The 25,736-nt window shown below is 30.5% G+C and overlaps 1 protein-coding gene across 4 annotated transcripts in view; it reads left to right on the top strand.

The window, feature by feature from the left end:
* Nucleotides 1–25,736, top strand: part of emp (epithelial membrane protein) — a 453,476-nt gene that overhangs the window by 184,468 nt on the left and 243,272 nt on the right. The window contains exons 1-2 of one of the 4 annotated variants that reach the window (XM_072526107.1): nucleotides 8,389–8,406; nucleotides 12,222–12,405. The exons of 2 other annotated variants lie outside the window; for them this stretch is intronic. In XM_072526107.1, coding sequence (XP_072382208.1) covers nucleotides 12,348–12,405 — 58 coding nt within the window. In that variant the 5' untranslated portion in view covers nucleotides 8,389–8,406; nucleotides 12,222–12,347. Of the gene's footprint in view, nucleotides 1–8,388; nucleotides 8,407–12,221; nucleotides 12,406–25,736 lie in introns of those variants that run through there. One more of the 4 variants, XM_072526106.1, reaches the window with a different exon arrangement.

A 25,736-nucleotide genomic window follows, 5' to 3' on the forward strand; every position in this document is an offset into this window, starting at 1 on the left:
TCACTAGAAGATATAAGCAATTACCAAAGCTTGTGCATAATATCAGATACATTCGCGTTTGGATCTCTTATGTAACTTTATATAATTTTTATTTCTCAAGATATGTGGAAATAACCAGTAACAATAGAATAAATTATTAAAAAAGATAATATAAATCTTACATAAATTGTGAATAATTAACAGCATAAGAAGTTTTTAGTATAAATTTAAATAGTTTTTATATAATGAATTATAGATTTGTTTTCTTCGGTATGTGTCTCGATTCGGTTCCGCTTTTTAATTTTGGAAGGTCATCGTGATTATATTTTACCATTTTTAGACAACTATTTGATATCTGTCGAGGTTTTTAAAATTAATTAGATTAACTGATCTTCTTTTTAGATTCTTTTATTTATTAGACGTGGTTCTTACATTTCTTCGAACACGGTTTTCTAAGACATTATTTTCAGCTATATCTCCAGATTTTGCCATGGCATGGTGATTATAGCAGAAATTACTGCTATTTTCGCACAACTATGAAATATATTCAAAATCTCTATCGGGCTACATCACAAAACGTTTTCGGAATAACTATTCCATCATCAGTGTATTACTAACATAAGTATTACTACTTTAATTAAAGCAACTTTTAACTACATAATTTCAATCCATCTACAATAATACATCTTCTACAATTTTTCCAAAAATGTATATATTTAGTGGCTTCAAATATGTAAACCTACTTAGTTTTAAACCACATAGTTGTTATAACCCTAGTCAAAATTTTTAATTTCACGTTTGCTTTAACTAAAGTAGTAATACTTATTTTAAGAGAGCACTGCCGATGGAATAGCCATTCCAAAAACGTTCTGTGATGTAGCGGGTTTTTTATATATCTTGTATAAAGGATTTTTTAAATTGTTTTTTTTTATGAAATATATAAGAAATGCCAACTTATTAGGTAAACAAGACACTTAAGAAGCTAAAAACTGAGTTTATTTAATTTAAACCTCCGAGTAGTTTTACTGAATATGATTCAATAGTATTTTATTTGAATCCCTTATCTGATTGTATTTATAAACTTGCCTTTGTGGATATTTCTGAATTATTTGCCTAGAAAGTAGACGTCAAACCGATTGTTCTAAAAATTGTATCTTTCGTTAGTGAAGGTAATTTTCTCTTTTATTTGTATCCATAATCAATGTTAATAGAAGTATACTGAAGTTTCTGGCGCATCTATTTCTTTTCTGCTTACTGCGGTATACCTATGTATTTTTTTAAGATTTTCTTCTGATTCAGTGTTCCTCTCTTGTATTTTTCCTACCTTGTTGTTCCATAAGCAATTGGTTAATAAGCCACAAGTTTCTAAATTCCTTTGAAAACGCCTGCCTCTCTTTTGCTGTTAAAGGACGTCAACAAACTTCACTGTAAAAGTTGGTACTCAGCAAGTAATTCTGGTTGGATTAATTCTTTACGTATCATACTTTATAAATATATCGATAAACAAAAAAAGGTTCAGTACAAATTTTACTAATAATACCGCCATACTAGTACTCAAACATGATTTTACAAATGAAGAATAAATATCAAAGAAGCGAAGACTATAAAATTTGCTCTAAGAAAGGAGTAATGTCCAAAACTTCATCTGAACAATATCTAAATTCGTCATTCTACAATTACCAAATACTGGGATGAACATGTGGATAATAGATGAATAGAATATGTGAACAGAGATATATAAATCCAAAAGAACTAACTGCCTAAAACTACTAGCTAATCAGCAGAACTTCCAAGACATACAGAGAATACAAGTAGTATTTATATAAAACTATCAAATAAATTTGGGTTTATGTAATTGAAATTTGAAGTTAAAGTACTTATATCAAGGACTTCGGTGTCGCAGCGAAGAGAAATATAAGAAACATAAATCAAAAAAAACATAGTCAAACTAGAAAATTAAAAATGATAATCTACGTCATTCATTTTTATACACTAAAGAAAAGCTGACAAGCAGATTTACGACGGTAATAAAAAGGAGTCTTCTTGTTATATCCTACCTGTTGCTATCCTCATGGAATTTTCCGGTTTTGTGTGTACTATCTAGTAACATTTATGATAATATGGTTTTTTAAATCCCCTTTAAATTTTTTTTTCGTTCATAGTACGTTTAGAAAAAAATCTGTTTTTAGCTTTCAAAACAGGAATGCAGCATATAACGTATTAATTATAATTGGTAGTATGTTGTCCTCTTTATTACCATATTCAGGTTTACCTTGTGTTATTGCATAAATCTTAGAATTATCATTATAAATTTTAACATTTTAATATTCCGGTTTTTTTTTTGATACAAGAATCCAAAAACTAGTTTTTTTATACACTGTAAGTACATAAAAATTAAATTTATTTAGTTTATAAAATATTATAACCGGTATAAATTTTATCGAATGACTAAAAATAAAAACTTAAATATTTTCTTCAAGCGACCAGTAGGTATCTTATATTATTTGTTAAAATATTTGTTATATAGCAGTTCTTTATTTTAGTTCTAATTTAATTATTTTGGTTGTAATAGGTTGTGCTAAATCTTCAAAGGAGTTTTTTAGGTTTATTGAATGTTTTTCCTTAAAATGAACTACTAGCAGTAATAAAATCGAAATTTGTAAGAATATGACTGCAATAGAATCGCTACCGTTGGTATTTGAATGGTTTAATGTCACTCATTCCACAATTTCAAGAGTTTTAACACGTGTTACTGTCACTGCCAGTAACTCGTGAAGACGTGAACATGTTGATTGGAATAATGAAGATTGGGGAAAAAATTATTTACCAATAAATCTCTAGCTACCGCCTAATTTCTGATGACAGTTAGTTCGAATAGATAGAGGGCGCTCGCAGCACAAAGGTATATTATTACAGATATTTCAGAAGAACATATTTTGCCATTTACAACATTTATTGGGGACAATTTCATGTTATACCAAGCCACACATTGAAAGAATTGTGCAGTGATATCGTCAGGAGCTCTTAGTGTTTCTGCCATTTTTGGCCTGCGAATGTTCTTGACCTCAACGTAATAGTGCATGTTTATGATATCGCAAGGAGACCACTAAGATAATTACCTAACCCAGCAAAGACAATAAATTAACTGTTTTTGCGATTGATTGAAATGCTGAATCAAATGGATCAAGATAAAATAAGATTAGTAATTCTTAGTATGAGAAATCGTTGTCAAGCAGTAATAAGTGCCAAAGGAGGCAAAAGTAGCTTTTAATTTAATTTTTTTTTATTTGAAAAAAATTTCCCTTTGGTCTTTTTTATGATGTCAGTTAGTCTTATTTCAATATCTTATTCGTAAAAAAACAACATATTTTATTTTAGTTGTTATAAAACAAACCTTACAAAAATAAAAGAAAAATAAAAATTTATTTATTAGGTTGAAATTAAAATTTCATAATTATGTGTTAATTTTGGTGCGCACTGTAGTTTAATAATTAAAAATGAATTATTCGTTTATGCATAATAAATAATATAACTAAACGATCAAATAATAAAATGAACTGTACCAATTAAAGAAAACATAACGTATATAAAAAATAGGTAATTTATTATGACCAAAAAATAAACAAAAAAGACAAATATCCTGGTATCAAAATATTAGAAAAGAGCAGTAAACGACCAAAATAAACACACAATAAGTAGCATAAGGATAAACAATCTGGAGAATAAAGCATCGTATATTAAAAAAGACGAAAAGCGAAGAAGACATATAGATAGAAGTACAAAAATCAAGAACTTTTGCACCAAGATATTATAAAGTTAACAAGTTAATTTTATTAGCCAATACTGGTGAAAAATTCAAGGTCAAAAGTAAGAGTAGAACAAAACGATAGTAAGGAAGGACAAACTACGAAAGAAATTGTAATTATAACACAAAACTTGAAAAACAACAGAAAATACCTGGTAAAAACGGTATATGATGGCCAAACATTTTGAAACCAAAAAAAAAACAAAATAAAAACACGGTATCGTTACAGAACAAAGAATAATTGCCCAAGCAGTGGAAATAATCTCACCTATGTCCAGTACACTAAACCAAGGAATAAAGTAATAAAAATATCTAAAAGCACACTCAGTGATAGTAAAAGTAAAGTTGTGATAGAAAAGATGTGTCGCCCGAGACATGTCTTGGACAGTTTTAACACCAAAAGAAGTTTAAGATATGGTGGCCTCATCCTGGATCAACTCGCCGTTTCAATTTTATCTTTGAGAAAATTTTACTATAAAGTCACATCCACATACTATAATACTATAATGTAACATCCACAGAAAGTTGTGTATATGATAGAATACTGTTGTGAATATGATAGAATAGAGAGGAAAGCCAAGGAGTATACTATAAACGAGAATAACACAAAATATATGATTATGGAGAAAAGTCCAAATCATCAAGGACAGTTATTTAACATACTTAACCCAATTAAAGATTATACTTTAGAATTGTATGACAATTAATCAATTACTTAGAAGTAAAAGGATGTTTAAGTGAAAATAATATCTGGCGAGTAAGAACCAATAACTAATTAATCCAAATACATACACAAACAAAAATAACGACACTTGCTAAAATTCAGAGATGAAGATGGCTGGGCCACACAACAAGGAGGAATTAATAAACATTGAACCTAGTACAATGAGAAAATAAAAATAAATCTATAAAAAAAGGGTAAAATAGGCCAAAGCAAAAGTAAAAGGGTTGCTTGTACAACATTGCAAAACCTAGCACGGGACATAAATAAATGAAAAAATCATTGAAGCTCTATTGGTAAAATATTATATATATATATATATATATATATATATATATATATATATATATATATATATATATATGTATATATATATATATTTATATATATTTATTTATATATATATATATATATATATATATATATTTATATATATATATATATGTATATATATATATATATATATATATATATATATATATATATATATATATATGTATATATATATATATTTAACTGTAACTGTTTTTTCAGTCCTGTGAATTTTACTTTTAAGAGGTTTTTAAGATTGATGAACCATACAATACATAAGGATCTTCTAAAAAAAATAGTGCATATTGGTTAAAGATAAATTGACAATGTAAAGTTATATAAAGGGACGCAATATACGAAAAAATGCTGGAAATAATAAATTAACATAAATAGTGTTACAGTTAGACTTAAACATTACTAATGAACAAAATATATATACCAACGGTATCTACAGTAAGTACATAATATACACGACATAGATGCAAGGTGGAGAACATCAATAACTGGATAAGAAATAGAATAGTTGAATGGAACGATTATATAAGCCGAATAACAACAAATAGAGTAGTAAAAACGACAAGAGACGTTTTCCAATAGGAAAAAGCATCAGTAGAAAGACCACGAAAACAATGGAACTAAAACTTACTGGAGGCACATTGAAAAACAGACAGATTCATGCTACATAAAAAGAAGAAGAAAAAGAGGTATCTACTCTGAAGTTGAGTTTCATTTGTGCCCAATCCTTTCGTTGAAATATCTATTGTATATCTATCCATAATATTGGAATTATCTCTAGTAAAATGTATCAAATGATTTATCAAGGTCTATAAAAGTAACGACTGGATAAACGACGCAAACCCAATGAAACGCAATGAAAAGACTATAACGAGAGATCGAGCGACCATACACTTCGCGCGACCACACACTGAATGTAGTAGTAAACGCAGTCCCATGCGTGTTTCGTAATAAAGTAAAATAAAATAAAGTATTATATAAATAGCTTTTAATTTTAATCCTCTTAAATTATATTTATTTCATGTTAAAAATATTTTATTTAATATTAGCTCGATAAGCATTTAAAATTATTGTTATATTTTAGTTTTAAATATTGAATTTTTTTTCTTTAGTCGGTGGATTGGCAGGAACTGTATTGAAAACACTGTACGATTGAGAAGGTTGTTAAAATATTTTGTTGTATTTTATTTTCTTCACATTCAGCGAACCAATACAGTAATTCTTTTTTTATGGGCTTTCGAAATGATTTCAAATTTGCTTTTTTAACCATTCTGCAAACTATCTTGGTGTATTGACCTTTTCTTTGTTGATACCAATAATTTTTAAACTGGTAATTAGTGTGCAAACCATTTAAGTCATGCGGTAATTTATGCCGTATTTATTATTTTAGTATTTGTATTGCAGGATATTATCTTTGTGTGTTTTAATGACTAGTCGCATAAAGTCGTGTAAAAAAGGAAGTAAAATTTCTTAGTATTAAAGACTAACACTAAAATTAAATACTAAACACTAAAAAAATGGGTCACTAACGGTAGTAATATTACTTTGGTTATGATTAAGAATGTATCTATAGTTCGTTTATTTCAATATGGATACATTAAGTAATAGCTTTATAATTTGTCAAGTATGGACTGTATAAAATAATACATAGCACTAACAAAAAACAAAAGGGAACATTTTACTAGTCAGTTGTTGTGAATTTATTTAACTGCTATGTCTTTATTTAATTTATAATGTCTTTATTAATTTATTATATTGTTCTTATCTTACTTTATTAAAAAGCACGATAATTTATATCAGTTTATTTAACTACTAATAATACATAATTTATTTATACGAACGCTACAATTAAAATCACGGGCGCGGGTCTTCAGATATTAACTGTCTTCTTCAATGAAAGCTTCGTTATTATATATAAAAATACAACCGGTCAAGAATTCAGGAGAACCCCTCTGATTTATACTAGAAGGTAAATCCGGGTAATCGTCCGACCGGTTTTCTGGAAGCTTCCGTCTCAGGTAAATTTCTGCCAGCTAATCGAAGGGTCTCGTAAAATCTAAAACATATAAGTGAATAAACAAGATGTTTACAGGTTTTTAATATGACTCATATTTTTACGTAACGCAGTTTTATTAGGCTCTTAGTCAAATTAAAATCATGTGGATTAAGAAACGTGTATTATTTTGTGGAATCAGTGGTTGTGGAAGGAAGAACAAAAAGTATATCTGTATATATACAGGGTGCGCCAAACCTCTGACTTTTTTTATGGCTAAACTATGGAGTTTATAAAAGATGTTTTAAACAAAACTAATGTATTACAAAGACTTCTATAATATAAAATTATTTTTTACTACACAGGGCAGTCAGAACAACGGAATGAACCAAAGTTGTGTTTTTTAAATAGAACATCTTGTATATTAAAGCATTTTTTAATATATTTTTTAAATATGACGAGTATATATAAGGTATTAGAGGCATAAAGTTAGTAATTTTTGAAATATTTACAATTTTATTGATTAAAACACTCTTGATAACTTTAGCTTTGTAGTGGTGAACAAATTCACATACTTGGGCCTCCTTCACAACTTCAGTGACAACTTTATGACAAAAACAATAAATCGAAAAATTATTCTAGCAACTAAGTGTTATTTTGGACTGCGTAGACACACGTAAAGTAAAAAACTTAAGCCAGAAAATTAAAATAACAATATACAAAACGTCTATACTTCTAGCTCATATTTAAACGAAAAATCCTGAGAGGAATATTCGGTAAGCATTCGTAAAAATGATATTCGGAGAACACGGATATCTGGTAGTAAAGACGTGATATCTCTCATAAAAATAGCAAAATTAAGATAAACAGAACATCTAGCAATATCACAGCAAAACAACCCTGCTAGATTAATTCTTATATCACAAGTAGTAAGAAGTAGACAGAGAGGTAGACAAAACTTAGATGCAAAGATGGTATAGATGATGATGCTAGACAAGTAGGTCCAGCAAAGACAACGGTTGGCAAAAGATAAGACTAGCGAAATTGACTTTAAAAGGTCGGGGCTCCAGTATAGAGCCGTCTCACCATAAATTATGATTTCGCTACGAAAGGGTTAAAAGTTTTTAGAGATTAAAAATCCAAATATTATGAAATAAACCTTTGGAAAATGACAACCGCATGGTCTTGAATAATTTTTAAGCATAAAAAGATGAAGCATGTAATCATCAAAATTTTCAGTATCCTCATGATTTCGTGTTAGATAGAAATCGGGTTATATTATCATATTTCACCGGATTAATCTTTAAATCGTGAAACATTTTGTTTGTCCACTGTTTACATAGAAATATTATAATGTCTATGAATATTTAATTTAATTTGGCATATATGATTTGTGTCGTATCGGTTGTAACATGACAAAATGTCAGATTGACAGATATGGCTGACATATTAAGGTAATATTTTATATACTTAATATATTTTTAAATAAATGATACGGATAATTTTCTAATTTTGATAGGAAAAAAATATTACAAATATATATCTATATATGGATTTAATTTTATTCAGACCTGGGCGGGGGTGAGTATAACTGAACAGAATATTAGTTTATTATAGGTAATACAATTAAACTTACCACTATCATTTATATTGACAGTGTGGGATTTTTCTTAAATATCAGCCAAAAATTGTCTACTAATTTGTGTAAATTAAAGTAAATTCTTTAAGCCCTATAAACAAATTTTTTAATATTAAAAGTGTGTCTAGAATATACCTTTACAGTTTTAGAAACATATTATATAATTCTAGTTTCCCCATTTTCAGTATTAACTTTAAGTAAACTCGTCGCACGCCCGTGCACTTCCAATTTGTAACTTTAAGAACTAACAATTAGTTAATTCTACTATTTAGTTCTCCTAAGCGTGTTTTCTAAGTTTACTAAGTATATTTAATTAGTATAAAAAATGTGACATCTGTATAAGAAATCCTTTGTAGTATTAAAGTTCCTTGTGATTTACGTTACAATTTTAATGAACACTTCAATTTCTTTATACACATTATTGTGACCTCTATGTAATTTGTAGTTGTTAGTATTTCTTATTTGTGATTTATATACCAGAGTTTTGATTTAATTACCGCAAATTAACATTACACTAATTCATTAGTAATCATTAGATTACTGTTGTATTTACTGTTATATATACTGTTGATTGTATTCGTTGATTAACAGTAGATGTTATCTACTCCTTGCTTTATTACTATCAGGAACATCCATTGGATGATTCCCTGTAGTTTTGGTGGTCTGTATTTAACAACAGATACCTTCAGTATTGTTTTTTCTTCAGTAATCTCCAAAGAGATTTTGTTTTCTGTCGTTCTCTTGTTCTTCAGCTTTTAAACTTCCATTTCTATTATGTTGAAATGATGTCTCTGTAAATACATGTATTTTTTTATCATAAGGCATCCATTGTTATCTATCTACGGTTGATTTATTGCTACTTCATTCTATAAATTGATGATTCAAATATTGTTAATTAGAAATTTTACTGCTTCACAGTAATTCATTTTTTCGCAAAATTGATAAAAATATGGGTTACTTAATTGTAAGGTAAGATCAATGACGTATAATATATATTTATTGGGTCATTGGTTAAGATAAACGTAGACTTACTATAAAAATAAAATGAAGTTTAACTAATTTCAACGTTTCACCAAAGTAAAATAAAATTAAAACTAAATAAGATTAAATAAAATTAAATAAAATTTGGGTGAGAATAGTGACACAAAAGAATGTGACGGATAGTGACGTATGATACATCATTGGAAAGAAGAGGGATAGTGAATATGCCGAGACACCAAAAATACAAATTGCGGCATTGCCAAGAGAGCATTACACCATTATCTTCTTTGTTTTTACTCCGATTAGAGCGTATGATGCGTTAAATGATAGGGAAGAATATAACGAATATATTAAGATAGAAAAAACAAACAAAAAAACTACCAAAAGAGCACTACCACTATCTTTATTATTAACGAACGTATAGCGACATACGAGATATCATAGGGCACTATAAATAAAACTAGATTTACTATAGGACAAGTTTTGTTTTATTGACTCACAGAAGGCCTCAGGCTGAGTACAAAATAAAGAACTGATCGAGTCCTAACATGCGACATAGCAAATGAAAGGGGAGGATATAACAAAAATATATTCAGATAGAAAAACCAAACAAACAGACGATCAAAAACGCACTACACGTGCACATTTTCTTCGTTATTAATGTACGTATAAACACATACCACATATCACATGACACTATGGATAATAATAGACATATTTGCTTAAGGTAAAAGCATGAGTTAAATATAAGGTAAATTTGCTTTATTGGCATGAAGAAGGCCTCTGACTCATTACAAAATTAACAACTAGCCTAATACTAGCAAATGACATATTAATTCGAACGACCTGAGACATATGGGTTACATATGAGGCTATGAGTGCAATAATGGACCAACCCACAAAAATTAAAAATTTATTTTATTGTAGAATATTAACTGTATATGGCAAAAAACTTAGACAAAGTTTAAGGTTTTCGCATTGTTAATTTGCTTCGAATATTATCGTTTTTCGGGGTCTCCAATAGTTTATATCTCAAAAAGTACCAACTTTGGAGAAACATTTTTTGTACCTTTTTTGTACAGAATGACCATCAAATCTAACTAAAAAAGCTTACGTCCGCTATAAAATAAAATATAATAAAACTACCAATTTTTTCACTTTAAAAAAACATTTTTTTAACAATTTTGACCCACGTTTTACCATGGTAACATGCAGATTTGTCACAAACGGGCCTTTTTGAGTAAGATTGTAAAAACCAACGGAATCAGAATATTTTTCCTAGCGAATGTTAAGATAAAACCTGTACTACTTAATTAATTATTATTATTATTTGTAAACCAGTTTTATACTAGACCTGCTGCTCGTCTAATTTTATAAAACTTTTGCTAAAAAAATTATTAATGTATTCAAATCCAATTATTGATTGCTACCATCACTTACAATAAACACAGTAATTTAAAAATTAATTTTGGAAGGTTACAAGATTAAGCCAGGTTGCTTCAAGTATGAAGCGAGTTTATCCTAAGTCTATCAAATATTTAATATAGGGTGTTTAACATATGTAATTGAGAAATTATTACAGTATTTCCCAGCTCGATATAAAATATATTGCTGCATGAACCAACCATATTATTAAATATAATTCAAAATAGACTAATGACTAATTGTAAATGTACAATATACAATGTATACTCAATATACAATGTACTGTTTTGTCCCTTTGGGAAAATTTTAACATTTTTTTCGTGTCATTTTTTAATTTTTATGCCTAGTTACTTTAGTGGGGTATATTTTTAATTTGGAATCATTATTTGGGAACATTTTCAAGTTTTATGCAATACCTTATAGTATGTAAATAGTTTTACAATTAATATGTACATATTGTCTCAATTTACCTCAATCTGTGGTAAGTTGTGACGAGCTTGGGGTATGTTGTGACAGTAAACACTTGTAAATATAATAAACTTTATTTGGAGAATAATAACAAAGTTTCTATAATTAATTATTTTATAGTGATAGTTGTAAATCTAGTTACATAAATGTTTGATAAATGTAATATGTAAGAAACAAATGCGTAGAAAAAACATTTGGTGAATTTTTGCTTTTTGAATTTTAACTTCAACTGTCTGTATCAAAGAAATATATTTTTGCTATAAATTCATTTTCCGCTGAGCAGTATGTACTAAAGTTCGATGTGGTGTGTTTTGGGAATCCTGTTAAAGGGTAAGAATACTTTTACAGCTCCGGTACGGTAGAAACTGTACGTCGAACAGCACCAGTGGGGTGTTCATATACAAAACCATCATGTACATTTAACACTAAGTCATTAAATGCAGTGTTAAATGCGACTTTATTTTCACAGTAGTAAAATTAGACAATTGTGTGATTTTTATTCATTTCGTCATAATTAATTTGCACGTTATTATTAAAGGTCTACTTCATAATGATAATACTTTATACCTGAATAGATTATGTAGGTACTCACATTATTCATTAATGAAAATTCCTGCAAAATTTGTAATCAAAAAATTTTAAATAACTTTAAAATTCTTCGTCACTGGTTTATTACATTACGTTGAGGTCATAAATACTATGAATACTACAAGTATCAATAATTTTTAAACAGACTATACTATAATTTTAAGTTTGAAAAGCATACAACAATTTTTTTCTTTTAAAAGAACAGATCAGAATAGATTTTGTTACAATTTAATTTCTCTTTTGACTGTTATATCTCCAGTATAATTTTCAACTAACTTTTTCTATTTTGTTTTAGGTAAGATAATCTGGAGCCGACGATCGTGTAATGAAGTGGTGCCAATAATTTCTATACAGTACCTGTAGTAGTATTTTGTGAATCTCAATAGTTTTACGTAGTTAAAAGACAATTTAGGTAAACAAAATGAAAGGGAGGGAAAAGTTATGTGCAAAACTATCAAGTGCTTTCCTAAGGAAATGGTGTAAGTACATTTAATATTTATTTTTATCTAAATAGTTTTTATATTTCAATACATTACTAAAAACTGAAAGTCCTAAGCAAATAAATAAACAAGAAGTGAAAAAGTAAAGAATGTAGTAGACCGACATTTACCACCTCAATGAACATCATCATCAACCTGTATGCGTCCACTGCTGGACATAGGTCTCCCTTGGCTCTTTACATCTGTCTTTGTCTTTTACTGCTAATACGCTTCAGGTCGTCAGTCTCTAGTTGGTGGGCGTCCTATGCTCCGTATTGCTTCTGGCTTTGGTCTCCACTTAAATACGTTTTGTCCATCGGTTGTCTAATAACCTGGGGACGTGTCCTGCCCAGTTCCATTTTTACGACGCGATTTTTTTTGTTCCACGACGTATTTCTTCGTTTGGGATTCGGTCTTCCAAAGAGACACCCAACACACCCAACGCGCGAATCTTATTAACTATCTTTTTTTTGAGTTTTATAACCGAATTTCATGACCTAGGTATTTATACAGATGTAGTCTGCACAATATCCCTTCTATCAACAGCAATATTTCGAATTAAACACCATCATCGCATCATCCATACGATCGGCTATAAGGACGATGTCATCTGGAAATCTCAAATGACTCAGCTTCTCTTCAACTATGTTGATACCATGCTCGTTAGATGTGCCTTCTTACAAGTATGTTCTAAAAGCCTCGGGAATAGCTTTGGAGAGACTGTGTCTCCTTGCCGTACTCCTCACTGTATAAAGAATTTATTTGTTTTTTGTTCAGATAGTCTTACGCTAGCTGTGGCATTTTGGTATATATATTTGATCATGTCAGTGTAGCTATGGTCTATTTAGCATTCTGTCAATGCTTTTAACATTTTCTGATAGTTTATGGTATCGAATGCTTTCTCGTAGTCGACAAATATTAGTGCCAATGGTTTTTCGTATTCTGTAGACTTCTCTATCAGGTTTTTTATCACTATTAAGTGGTCGTTAGTGCTGTATCCCGATCTAAATACAGCAGTTCTCTAGGCTAATAGATGTCTAATTTAGCATCCAATCTTTTTTTGATAATTTTTGTGAAAAGTTTATATATGTGTGAAAACAAAACTAATAGGACGGTAGTTTTTTAAATCTGTTATGTCTCCTTGCTTGTGTAATAAAGTAATGACTGCATTATTACATTGAGAAGAAGTTTTTCCTTGGTTTTATTTCCACCTAGTTTGATCGCTTCGATCACTACTCCGTCATCGTCAGGGGATTTGTTATTTTTCATTTCTAAAAGTGCCGTTTTAATTTCGTATGGAAATATTTCTGGCATTAGTTCTGATCCCTGGTTTATGATTTTGGGCAGTGGCTGATCTTGCCTTTTGTCGGTGCTCTCACACATTTCGCGATAAAAGGATTCGACAACCTCAAGGATTTTGGTTCTATCAGTAGTAATGTTTCCATCTTAGTTTTTTATTTTGTGCATATTTTTATTACCTATGTTGTTCGTATTTCGCCTCAAAAGTTTAGACTTTTGTTTTCTTAAATTATTTTAGATAGTTCTCTTGTATTTTTTCTTTTACGTCTTTTCGGATTTGCCGATCTTTATTTAATTTCTCCATTCATCAAGTTTTGTATATGTCTGGTTAATGTATCTTCATACAGGTCGTTGTTTTTTGGGAGAATCCATTTCTTTTTTCTTGTTTTTAGGATCATCTTTGTTCTTTCCAATTTGACATTTAATAGTATCTTAGCTCGGATTAATCTGTGGTCGCTTCCTATTGAAAATTTGTGGAGTACGTCGATGTCTTTAATTATTACTTTTCTGTTTGTTTTTTTACTTCATTTTTGACATTGCCATCTGGGCTGATCCATGTCCATTTACACTGAGGCTTTTTATCGAAAAAAGAGTTCATCATGAATAAATTTTCCTGGTGTAGGAAGTTCATTGCTACTTCTGCATCATCTTATTTAAACCCCATTTTCGCATACAAGTCGCTCATAATTATTGTGTTATATGCTGGTGTGACATGTTACGCTGTTTCTAGGTCCTGATAAAATTTTTCAATTTCTTCATCCGAGTGGGTAGTCGTTGGAGCATATGTCTGGATTACCTTAAGGTTAGATATACAATCCTGGGGCTTATGCTGATAATTTCAACTATTTTTGTGTGTGCTTTCTATGCATGTATAATGAATCCTACTCCACCATTTGAAGTGTCTTCTTCACCTCTAAAATGAAATACGTGTCCTGATTTAAGAGTAATTTGGGCTTCTCCTCTTCGTCTTATTTCACTAAGGCCGATGATGTCCCGTTTTATGTTTTTCAGCTCTTCCTCCAGTTCCTTCTTATTCTGCTCTAATATAAAAGTTCTAACTTTGTATGAAGTAATATGCATTTGTCGCTCTTTGTAGTAGCCTGATTTTTTCCGGGGATTCTTAGCACCCTCTGCTCCAGACCTGTTCCCACCGCTATCTTGGTTGGGGGTGTTGGAGCCGCCGGAGACTGAGTGCCGTTCAGTAGTTTCGCCTTTCATGGAAAATAACTTTTGGGGTTTTAACGTAACCTTTTCTATTACCGTATTACTACAACTAATATTACTACAAGTAATATTACTACTGATTCAACAACTAAGGAAAAACTGAGTATTTCTTCTTATGGTGTCTTCTTATGTGCATCTTTTTTAAGTTTTTTTATATTCTCTAGTCACGACATTTGCTTTCAACCTTCTTCTCTCTTACCCCTAATCTTTCGTTAGATAAGTTGAGGAATTGCCCATCTTTTCCTCTTTTAAAATATGGCCTACGTCTTCAACTTTTCATACCTTCGTCAAGTTAAGCATTTCTACTTTAGTATTTGCCCTTTTTAAGACTCATTTCTCACCCTATTCGTCCGTGGTATACGGAAACTTTGCAGGGTCCATAATTCGAAAGCCTCCAACTTATTAATAAAAGATATTTTTAACTTCCATGTCTTCATGCCGTGATACAATAAGAACCGCACATATCAGTTAGCCATCGTGTAGTGAAGATAAAAGAAAATATTGCTGTTACATAGTACTAGCGGTTTAAATTTACCAAAAGCTTATCTTGCTTGTTTGAACGTTGTCACTTTCTCGATTGGAGGAATATCTATTTGCAGTTGAGCTCATAAAAGTACGTTTTTTCTTATTGCCATGCAATTACTTTTTTATGCATTTATCATCAAGCCGTACATTTTTATTAATATTTTATTTAGCAATAACTGTACATTATGTTTGTTATCTGTGATTATTGCGGTGTCGTCGCTGTAACGAATGTTATTTATCGGGTACCCGTTCACATTTACACCACATTCAGACCCTTCAAAGGCCTCTGCAAAAACATTTTCTATGTAAAGGTCGAACAGCACAGGAGACAAAATACATCCCTGATGTATTCAGCCTCACTTCTGCTTTTTGGTTCCAATCGAGGTTATGGATATGTCTTATACCTTTTTCGTCAAAATTAGCGTTGTTTAGCATTTGTATTATTGCTCCGTATTTTAACAGTATCAAACACTTTTTCATAATCAGGAAATGTGATGAATATGTCCTTTCGTTGTTCTGTACAGTTTTGTATAAGCGTATTAAACGGAAAGTTGCTTCTCGTCTATCTATTCCGCTTTTAAAACCAAATTGTGTCTCACAGCATAGCTGTTCCAGCTTTCTATACATTCATGTGTGGAGAATGTGAAGGAGTAATTTAAGCGGATAGCTCGTTAGGTGATCAGCAATTTTCAGAAACTAACAATTATTCATAATATTAACAGAAAAGGGTTCTAAAAGGAAAAATCGATAATTTTATTTGTGTTTCGTGTTTTTGTCACCTATTATATGTCAAGTGTTTTAAATATTTACTAATGATCGAATACGAAGGACCTACCTTTGACCAGGAAAATGATTCATTGCCAACAACTAACACGAAATTTTTGCATAATGTTAAAATTTAATGACGCACGAAGCGGAAAAAGTATTAAATGGTCAAATCAAGTAGTCATTTTTATGAACTATGTGTGAAATTAAAATTAATGGTGTAATACTGTGTTTTATAACAAATCTAGACGAGTACATAAAACTATATTTTAGTATAATTTTGGTCACTTGTACCGAAAAGTTCGCGTACAAAATTAGAGGGATTCAGAAAAAGGCACTTTTAGTGATATGTAATAGCTAATAGATGCGGTGACAGTTTTAATAGGAGTGTCACCGATAGATCTGATGGCTAAGATATATAATTACCAGATATTTGATCATTAGCTAACTCATATATTCTTGAGATACTTCTGCACTTACAACAGATTGGAAGTGTATTTATGTTACCAAAAACAATACGAAATGCTACGGTGGATAATCTTTATGAGAGGATTAGATGAAAGACAGAGAAGAGTTTAAGATTTCAAGTGTAATAAAAGAGAGAGGAAGAGAAAAGAAAAACGAAGCGAGAATATTGTGATAGTAGGATAACAGACTAGATGCTTTTAGGGGTTCAAATAGTTGAGAGGCGTGGTGAGCTACTACAGCCCAGATTTTACATAGGGGCCTCATTATTAGGTAGAGTTTTTCAATAAGTAAAAATTAACCAGCAAAAATGGAATGTTATTTTTTAAATATTTTTCTTCTAATCACTTCTAATAAGTGATACTATTACTTTCTACTATTAATATTACATAGAAAATATTTTTATTGTAGCAATACTATCATCTCTGACTTTTTTAATTATTCATTACTACCTCATTTATACGAAATCTAAGAAGAAAGGACATAAATACAACAAACGTACAAACCAATAACATCAATGTATTTAAAAGACACTACGCAAAAGAACTACCGGAGTCCAGACCTGAATATATTTTCAGCAAACACTCAGAAGATACCAAATCCTTATATCACAAATAAACATCGAAGACGACCTAACTGCCAAACTTATAAAAACCATAAAAAATAAAAGACCGTATCGACCAAAAGAAATCCCTGCTGAACTTTTGAAAAATGCAACACCAACGTCTGTTAATATGCTGACAGAACTTTTTAATAGATACTTAAATGGAGATAATATACTTAACTCTTTGAGTCGTCATAGGACACGCGATGTACCACCTTTTTCGGTGCTGTTAAGCGGCGGAGTTCTTATAAATGTACCATCTTTGTAATTCGTTGTCGCTTACATTGCACTGGTACAATTTTTCTACCACTGTAACCGCTATCTATTGAAAAGTAGACAAACACACGGGCATGTCTAAATTCAGATTTTATCGTTTTCTGTAGTCACAAACTTTATTTTATTGTCAGCGTATCGTGAACAAAAGTTTGTCGATAGTTTTGGGTTAATAAGTAACTGAAAACTGAAGTATTTAAAAAATAATTGTGTTCTAGACTTGTGTTTAGGTTGCTAGGTCAGTATTAAATTTTTATCTAGGAAAATGTCAAAATTAAGAAATGACGATATTTATTGTACCCTAATTGGCATGGTCGTATCTCGTGGTTGAAAAATCTCCGACAATGGTTTGGGATGACCTCAGCGGAGCTGTTTCGCAGAGCAGTCAACAAAACCATGATAGCCTTGATGATCGCCAACATCCGGACCGGATAAGGCACTGAAGAAGAAGAATTGGCATGACCTGGTAAGCGAAACTAAAAAGATTCCGAAGCGATTGAACCTGCAACAGCGGATGTCAATAAAATTTATAGCGTATTAGGTGAAGGATCGGAGTCCGGTATTCCACTAGAAGTGACAACAGATATGGATAGAGCTCCTAGACCGGAAAATTATACTTCTGCTTATACATCTCCAACATGGTCAACTAATCATAGACCTATCTCTTCTGAAAACATTACATATTCTTCCGAAGTACCAAGTTTCCGAAGTTGATAATTCAACCCCATATAATATATTTCAATTTATTTTGTATTAGACTATATTAATTTTATGTCTGCAAACTTGTACCAACTGGTACGGTAGTACAAAACTTCTACCACCCCGTAACTAAAAAAATAAAAACCTAATTGGAAAAAAACTTCTGATTGTGTATCAATAGTAGACAGTTTACCCCTTTGTTGATTTTTTTTTATCAATTTGTGTATAAAAATGTTGTTGCTCTACTAGGGCATTTTTTGCATGAACATTTTTGCGCCTTAAATAATTAAGAGCTGGAAATAAGGATCTATTACACTTATCCGTAAAAAAGGGGATAAGACCGACTGCAAAAACTCATGTTACATCTCAGTTACCAGCACCAGTTAGTAGATTGTATGTAAAGGTAATGAAATGAAGTAGTCATCGCACAGGACCAGCAATCAATTGGTAACTCAACAAAAACGAAATATATTAACTCAACAAAAGCGAAATATATGTGTATAGAAGGAGCTGCAAATGATAAACTCAACGAACATGGAAATATCCTTTTTTTCGTCATGTTCCGAATATGTCTATTTGTGGTTCAAGATTAAAAAAAAATAAACGCACTGAAACAGACATCGAAGAATAAATCATAAAAGGAAAAAAAAATAATTGGTACAATAAGCTCACTACCATAGTCAAAAACTATCTCTAAACAAAAAAATATACAGTTACATAATAGCATGTTTAAAAGCGTTGTACTTTATGGAAACCGGACAACGCACAAAAAGAACAAAACAAAAACTCCTTGTTTTGGAAATGGATTTTTGGCCTAAATCAGCAGAAAAAATCACCAGCATAAAATAAATACAGCAAAAATAGTTTATTAGTTACGGACATGTACAGAGAATTACCGACCATCGCTACGACCCTCAAGATCAAAAGATAATCTCAATGAGCGATCTACGACCAGAAGATTGGTCCGATAGATGGTAATAGAGACCGAACTGGAAGCTGCAAGATGTTACAAGTCGGATAGGTATATACATTTGCTACCATTATTTTTTGTTTTTTAGTCAATATTCATTTGTACCACCTCATAGGGGAAAAGGTACTTTCTGTGGAGACAAAATACAGGCACTCACACCTTTATCTAAGAGACAATATCAAAAGAACAACACCGCTTTCTTCGGTTATTAGAAGAATTAAAATAAAAACTATAATATTTAGGAACTTTGGCATTAGAGATCGATACTTTTCATAGATAAGTTTATGTTTCGTTTAGACAATTGCAATGATCATTTCTGTGTATATAGATGAACGGAGACACGGTATCTACTTCTTGCCAGGAGGAAATCGACCGATTGAATTGTGTATCGGTGATAAAACTACATAGTCCAAATAAAAAAGGATCAATATTAATTTAGATGATCATTTATGGATTTCCATATTAAGTACTTGAGTAAATATCCTGCTTTTCAGGAAAACGCATTTCAATAGTTTATCTGCATCACCTAACAGATATTGTTTTGGAAAAATGAGAAAACATAAGGCAAAAGGATATCATAAAAAATATTATAAACATAGCTCGTCTATTAGCAACACTCCATAATGTTGCAGGAGAGCAAACACGTTGTTAAGTAAAAACAAACTTTTGCTATTGATCATTGGTACCTATGGACTAAGGTATTATTTATGACTGTAGATTGTAGATTGCAGATTTTAGATAAAGATATCGTTTGGCCTTGTAGACTTCTTCACTCTGCAACCTGAAAGATGTATTGTGTATATTTTACATTTCAATTGTAGCTTTTCAGTAGGCTTCAACTCATGCTGTCGAGCCTCTTATGGACCAAGACCTTGCTTCAACAGGCACTTAAAGCTTTTTTTTGCTGCTTCACTTATGCTCGCTTGCCGGATATATTTTGTGCTTGGTTAGCTTAGCTGTTATGGTGACTAGATCTTATTTGTTTTTTGTTTTCTTTTTCGAAAGTATGAAAAAGAAGAAACACAGTATCTAGTTTCGTAAATCTTGTTTGCTTTGCTTGGTCGTGATCCATTCTTATCCTGCGAAAAGATTGATAGTCGCATTTGTTAGAGGCACGCATGCCGTAAATGGGTTAACACAACCTGGTTATTGCTAAGGCATCCTTAACTTCCAAAAAGAACCCCAACCACAATAAGGTCTCACAGTTTTCGAAGAGGTGTCAGTAATAATAAATATTTTTTAATACTAGACCGATGGTTGTCATGAATTTGTTTAGCTGAAATATATGCCTATCAAAATTGGTTGAATTTATTTGCGTAGCGTTTTTCTAAAAAACGCAACCCCTTTCAGATTTTCATTAAAATTGTTTTTTGGATGAGATAAATTTTGGATTGCTTTACAGTAATATTATTTCTGAATAGCAACTTCAAACTATTTCGTTACAAATCTGTTTACTTCAGATCACTACTGACTAACAAATGTTGTACATGTACCTATAAAAACTCCATTTAATAAAATGACGTTAACATGTTTTTAAAAATACACAACATTTATATTATATATTGAATAAAAACTGCCCTAAACAGTTTAAAAACTTTTATATCTAAATATTCTCTACATTTGATTTAAACCTAACACAATAATTGTACGGAAGAACCTTTAAATCTTTTTTATGATACTGATTAAAGAGCAGAAATCTGTAATGTTCTTACTTGGCTGGTATGTCTTGATTCTACCTTGGAATGTTAATGTTAATTCGTTTAATATTTCAATTTAGTTTCAAATCGTATAGTTGGAATAATTAATTAAAATATGCGTTTTTTATCCAACAGAGCACAGTTCCAGAAAAGTCTGTAATGATTACATAACGAAAATTTTAAGAATACATTAAAAATGCAAATAAAATTAATAATAGTATTAAGAATAAAAAGAGAAAAAACAAACATTTTAGAGGTATTGTAAAATATTCCACTACCGATCTCAATTCTTACTTTCTATTTTTATTCTGTTGTAAGTTTTTTCATATTATGGTCCATAAGACAAGTCAATGATCAAATAGTATTAAATTTGGCGAGACTGCCCACCAAAAACATGATTGGTAAAAATACAGCTACGTACCGAAGAAGACCTTTGGCGACTATAAAGAAAATATTAAAAACTTATATAATTTCCTTTAGACCACATTCTTAGAAAAAAGTATTACTCAATAACTTACAGTTTATTAAATTAACAAGTGACTTACTTTTTTAGTTGTAGTTACAGTTGTCATACGACATTTCCCAATTAAATCCAAATTAAAAACGCTACTAAGAACATGACATTCTCTTATTATACATATAATACCTATTTCTTATTGTTCATTGCTGGTTTTTGTAACGTTTTGTTGAAACACAAACAAAATTAGTAACCTCCAACTTTAATGTCACAATCTGAATTCAGCACTGAGAAAAAGGCGTCTTTTGTAATTCATCCTAATTATGTGCAAGACACTTGCAATCGTTTAATACTTTTGTTTAATTTTTAATCGGTCAAAGATCTAATACGCAACCGTCAGATTGTTGTGGGAAAAATTATTTCGGTCCGGTGGCTGATCGTGACCATGTTGCTCCGTTTTAAGTGACAAGAGTCGACGTGGAAACAGCTACTTGAATCGTGAGGTTTTCATTATCGAATAATTATTTTGTTTGCGGCATATTTGTTGACTTGCATTTCTCCTCTTTTTGTACAAACATTCCAGAGTTTTTTTTTAAACATTGGAACTAGTTTGAAACATGGGTCTGTCCTATTAATCTGAAAGGTATATCAATGGATTCCGCTTCAGTCATTGATCAATTTACAATGAATATTATGGGCGCTATATGCTAATTCTTCTGTATTTTCCATTTTAATGAGATACTATTTGTAACGGCATTTTCTCAATGAGAATTCTACAGGGAATATGTGTATTATAGCTAAATCTGTCAAATGTTGCCATATTTATACAAGATATAGTTTCTCATGAAATTAACAATTTTGTTTATTTACGTTTTTTATTTATTATCATTTTTCATGCCTTTTAGTTTTTTTATTTATCATTTATAAATAAGTAACCTTGAGCACTATCTTTACTCGCCTGGGATAATTCGTTTCGGATATTCGACATTTCATAAGAGGTGTTGTAACTTTAACTTGTCACGCTGGCCAGGCGGGTTGAAAAGTACCTGTTGGTCCACGGGAGGTATTTTATTTTTACTACCCACTGGTAAACTGGGCTGGGCATTCCCCTATACGCCACCTCGGACGCGCCCTCTAGGGGTTACCGGCTGCCCCGAGAGAATAAGTGTTATCATTAAGTATATATATGACAATGCAAAATTACAATTAAAAACAGAAATAACCCTGGACAATAAGGACAATAATAATATAGAAAAGGTTGATATATATATATATATATATATATATATATATATATATATATATATATATATGTATATTTATATATATATATATATATATATATATATATATATATATACATAAATAAATATATATATATATATATATTTATATATATATATATATATATATATATATATATATATATATATATATATATATATATATATATATATATATACAGGGTGGTCCTTAAGTAATTGTACAAAAAGAAACCGTAGATTCTGCGCTTTAAAATATTACGATTTAAGTCAACTTGCTTTAGTAAAATGTTGATATTAAGAAAGATACAGGGTGTTAAAGTGGAAATTTAAAATTTTATTTTTCGCTATAACTTTCACGTTTGTAAATATTTATGGACAAATATTTACAATTGGATGCTTTTGAGTAGGGGCAATTATAATTTGATGCATAATTTTATGTAGCTGATAGAGGGCGCCACATATGCCACATATGTGGCATAAATTTGCGTGTAATTTTTTTTCTCTTTAAGTTAGCCCTATTTTTATTAAAAAATATTAAAGACACATTATTTTTACAAAGAAAAGGTATACCTGTTAATAACTTCCAAATTTAACCGTTTTCGAGATAATCGCATTTTATAAGTCAGCTGCATAATAATTCTTAGTTGTGATAATTTTGCGGTAAAGCACCGAATACCTGTAAATAAGCATAATTATTAGTTTGTTCTTATTAAAACAACTCAAATATGATAATGTAATATCCCGAAATGCTTTGTTATGGTTGCTAAATGTCTTATTGGAGAGAAGCTTCCATCTTCTTCTTTGAGTGCCGTGTTTGTATTCACAAGTTGGCCGTCATCATGTTTACAATTTCCTTTATAAATCGCTTTTATAAGTTTCTATGCTGACGTTGTATTACTTTTTCCTTATTGTAAAATCTTGTGACGAGAGTCACGGAAGAAGCGCTACGAGACGGCGTCACGAGCGCTACGTGACGCCGTTAGTTAACGTTAGTTGTCAATAAATTCCTTTCAAACTATAATCAAATTGTATTTTTAAACGTCTTATGTATTTTATATAGTAATTAAATTTAATATCAAATTAATGATCGAATATCAAATTTATATTTCAATAATAACTTAATATATTAAGTCTTACTTTGACGGGTCTGTATTTTGTTGATACGTTAGCAGGTGGCGCTACTAGAAAACTTAATTAATATAATATAATTTGTTTAAAATATAAATAATAAATAAATAATAAAGTTACTTTATTAAATGTTAAAAATATTATTTAAAAAATATAGAAAACATGATATGAAGCTAAGTGCTAGTCTACAGTGTCACCTATTGTACCTACCACGTTTTTTTTTGTGAAGGAAGTTTTAATGCCAGTAGACAACCCCAATGCATTGCGGGAAATTTTAATATAGTAGGCTGATGTCACGAATGCTTTTGACAACTAAAAATAAGTCTTGTTTTGTTTAATGAGTGATTTTTGCAATATCTAGTGTATTTTGGTTTCTTAAAGAAAAGCAGAAAATGCCAAGGCATAATAATTTTTCTAATATTGATATGAGAGATATGGTTGCTGTTTATTGTCAGCAACACGGGCGAGCAGCGAAAAGGGAATATTTAAGAAGATACCCAAACAGGCTGCAACCCAATCACCAAACATTTAAACATCTATTTCGAAATTTAGGCGAAAGTGGTTCATTTCGTCCTAAACGTGACAATTTAGGTCGACCAAAAATCATTACGCCTGACCAAGAAGATGAAGTAATGGTTCGCGTTGACGATAATTCTCAAGTAAGTACACGACGTTTATCTTCAGCGTTAGGAATCAGCAAAACTTCAGTTTTAAAAATCCTACACCGTGAGCATTTTCACCCTTACCATTTTACACCTGTGCAAAATCTATTACCAGCAGATTTACCTTTAAGATGCAGATTTGCAAATGATATCCGAAACAGGCAAAATCTTGACAACTCTTTCGTCGATAGAATATTGTTTACGGACGAAGCTACATTCACACGCCATGGTGTTTTTAATTTAAGGAACAATCATTTCTGGGATACTAAAAATCCACATGTTAAGAGAGAAAGGCATTTCCAACATGAATTTAAAATAAATGTATGGTGTGGAATCATTGGTTATCATTTTTTAGGGCCAAGCGAGTTACCTCGTAATTTGAATGGTGAGCACTATTTACATTTTTTACAAAATGAATTTACTGATTTGTTGGATGAATTGCCATTAAACTTAAGGCAAAATATGTGGTTTATGCAAGATGGTGCACCACCACATTATACAAGGGCAGTGAGAACATACTTGAATACCAACTTTCCGGAACGTTGGATTGGTCGTGGTAGTCATTTTCCTTGGCCACCACGTAGCCCAGAATTTAATCCGCTAGATTTTGGTATATGGGGCGCAATGAAACAACGTGTCTACAAGAATCCTATAAACACTCGCAATTAACTTTGGGAAGAAATAAATACTGCAGCAGTTTCTATTGAACCGATGATGCTATTTAATATGAGACGATCTTTTATGGAACGGATTGATAAATGTATTGAGGAAAATGGTGGACATATCGAACACTTACTTTGACAAAGAGTTTAATCTTAATTAGTTTAACTATTTCTTAATTTGGTTTGAAAAATAAAATGTTTATGACTTTAATTTAATATAAAACGTAAAATGTTTGATTTCAAATCCAATTATCCTATTATTTTGTCAAATCATATTATTAATTATCCTGTTGATATATTTATTTTATTTAATATTTTGTTAGCTATTAACTTTATTAAAGATATTTTATACCAAAATTCAGAAGTATTAATGTTTTTGTCTATTTTTCTTTCATTGCCTGGAGTAATTGCGGTAAATCAGAATTATGCAGTTGATTTGTAAAATACGATTATCTCGAAAACTGTTGAGTTTTAAAGTTATTAACAGGTATACCTTTTTTATGTTAAAATAATGTATCCTTAATATTTTTTATCAAAAATATCGATAACTTAAAGAGCAAAAAAGTTAGGTGCAAATGTATGCCACATATGTGGCATATGTGGCGCCCTCTATCAGCTACATCAAAGTGTGCATCA

This window comes from Diabrotica undecimpunctata, chromosome 3, assembly GCF_040954645.1.
Source record: "Diabrotica undecimpunctata isolate CICGRU chromosome 3, icDiaUnde3, whole genome shotgun sequence".
Taxonomy (NCBI): Eukaryota; Metazoa; Arthropoda; class Insecta; order Coleoptera; family Chrysomelidae; genus Diabrotica; species Diabrotica undecimpunctata.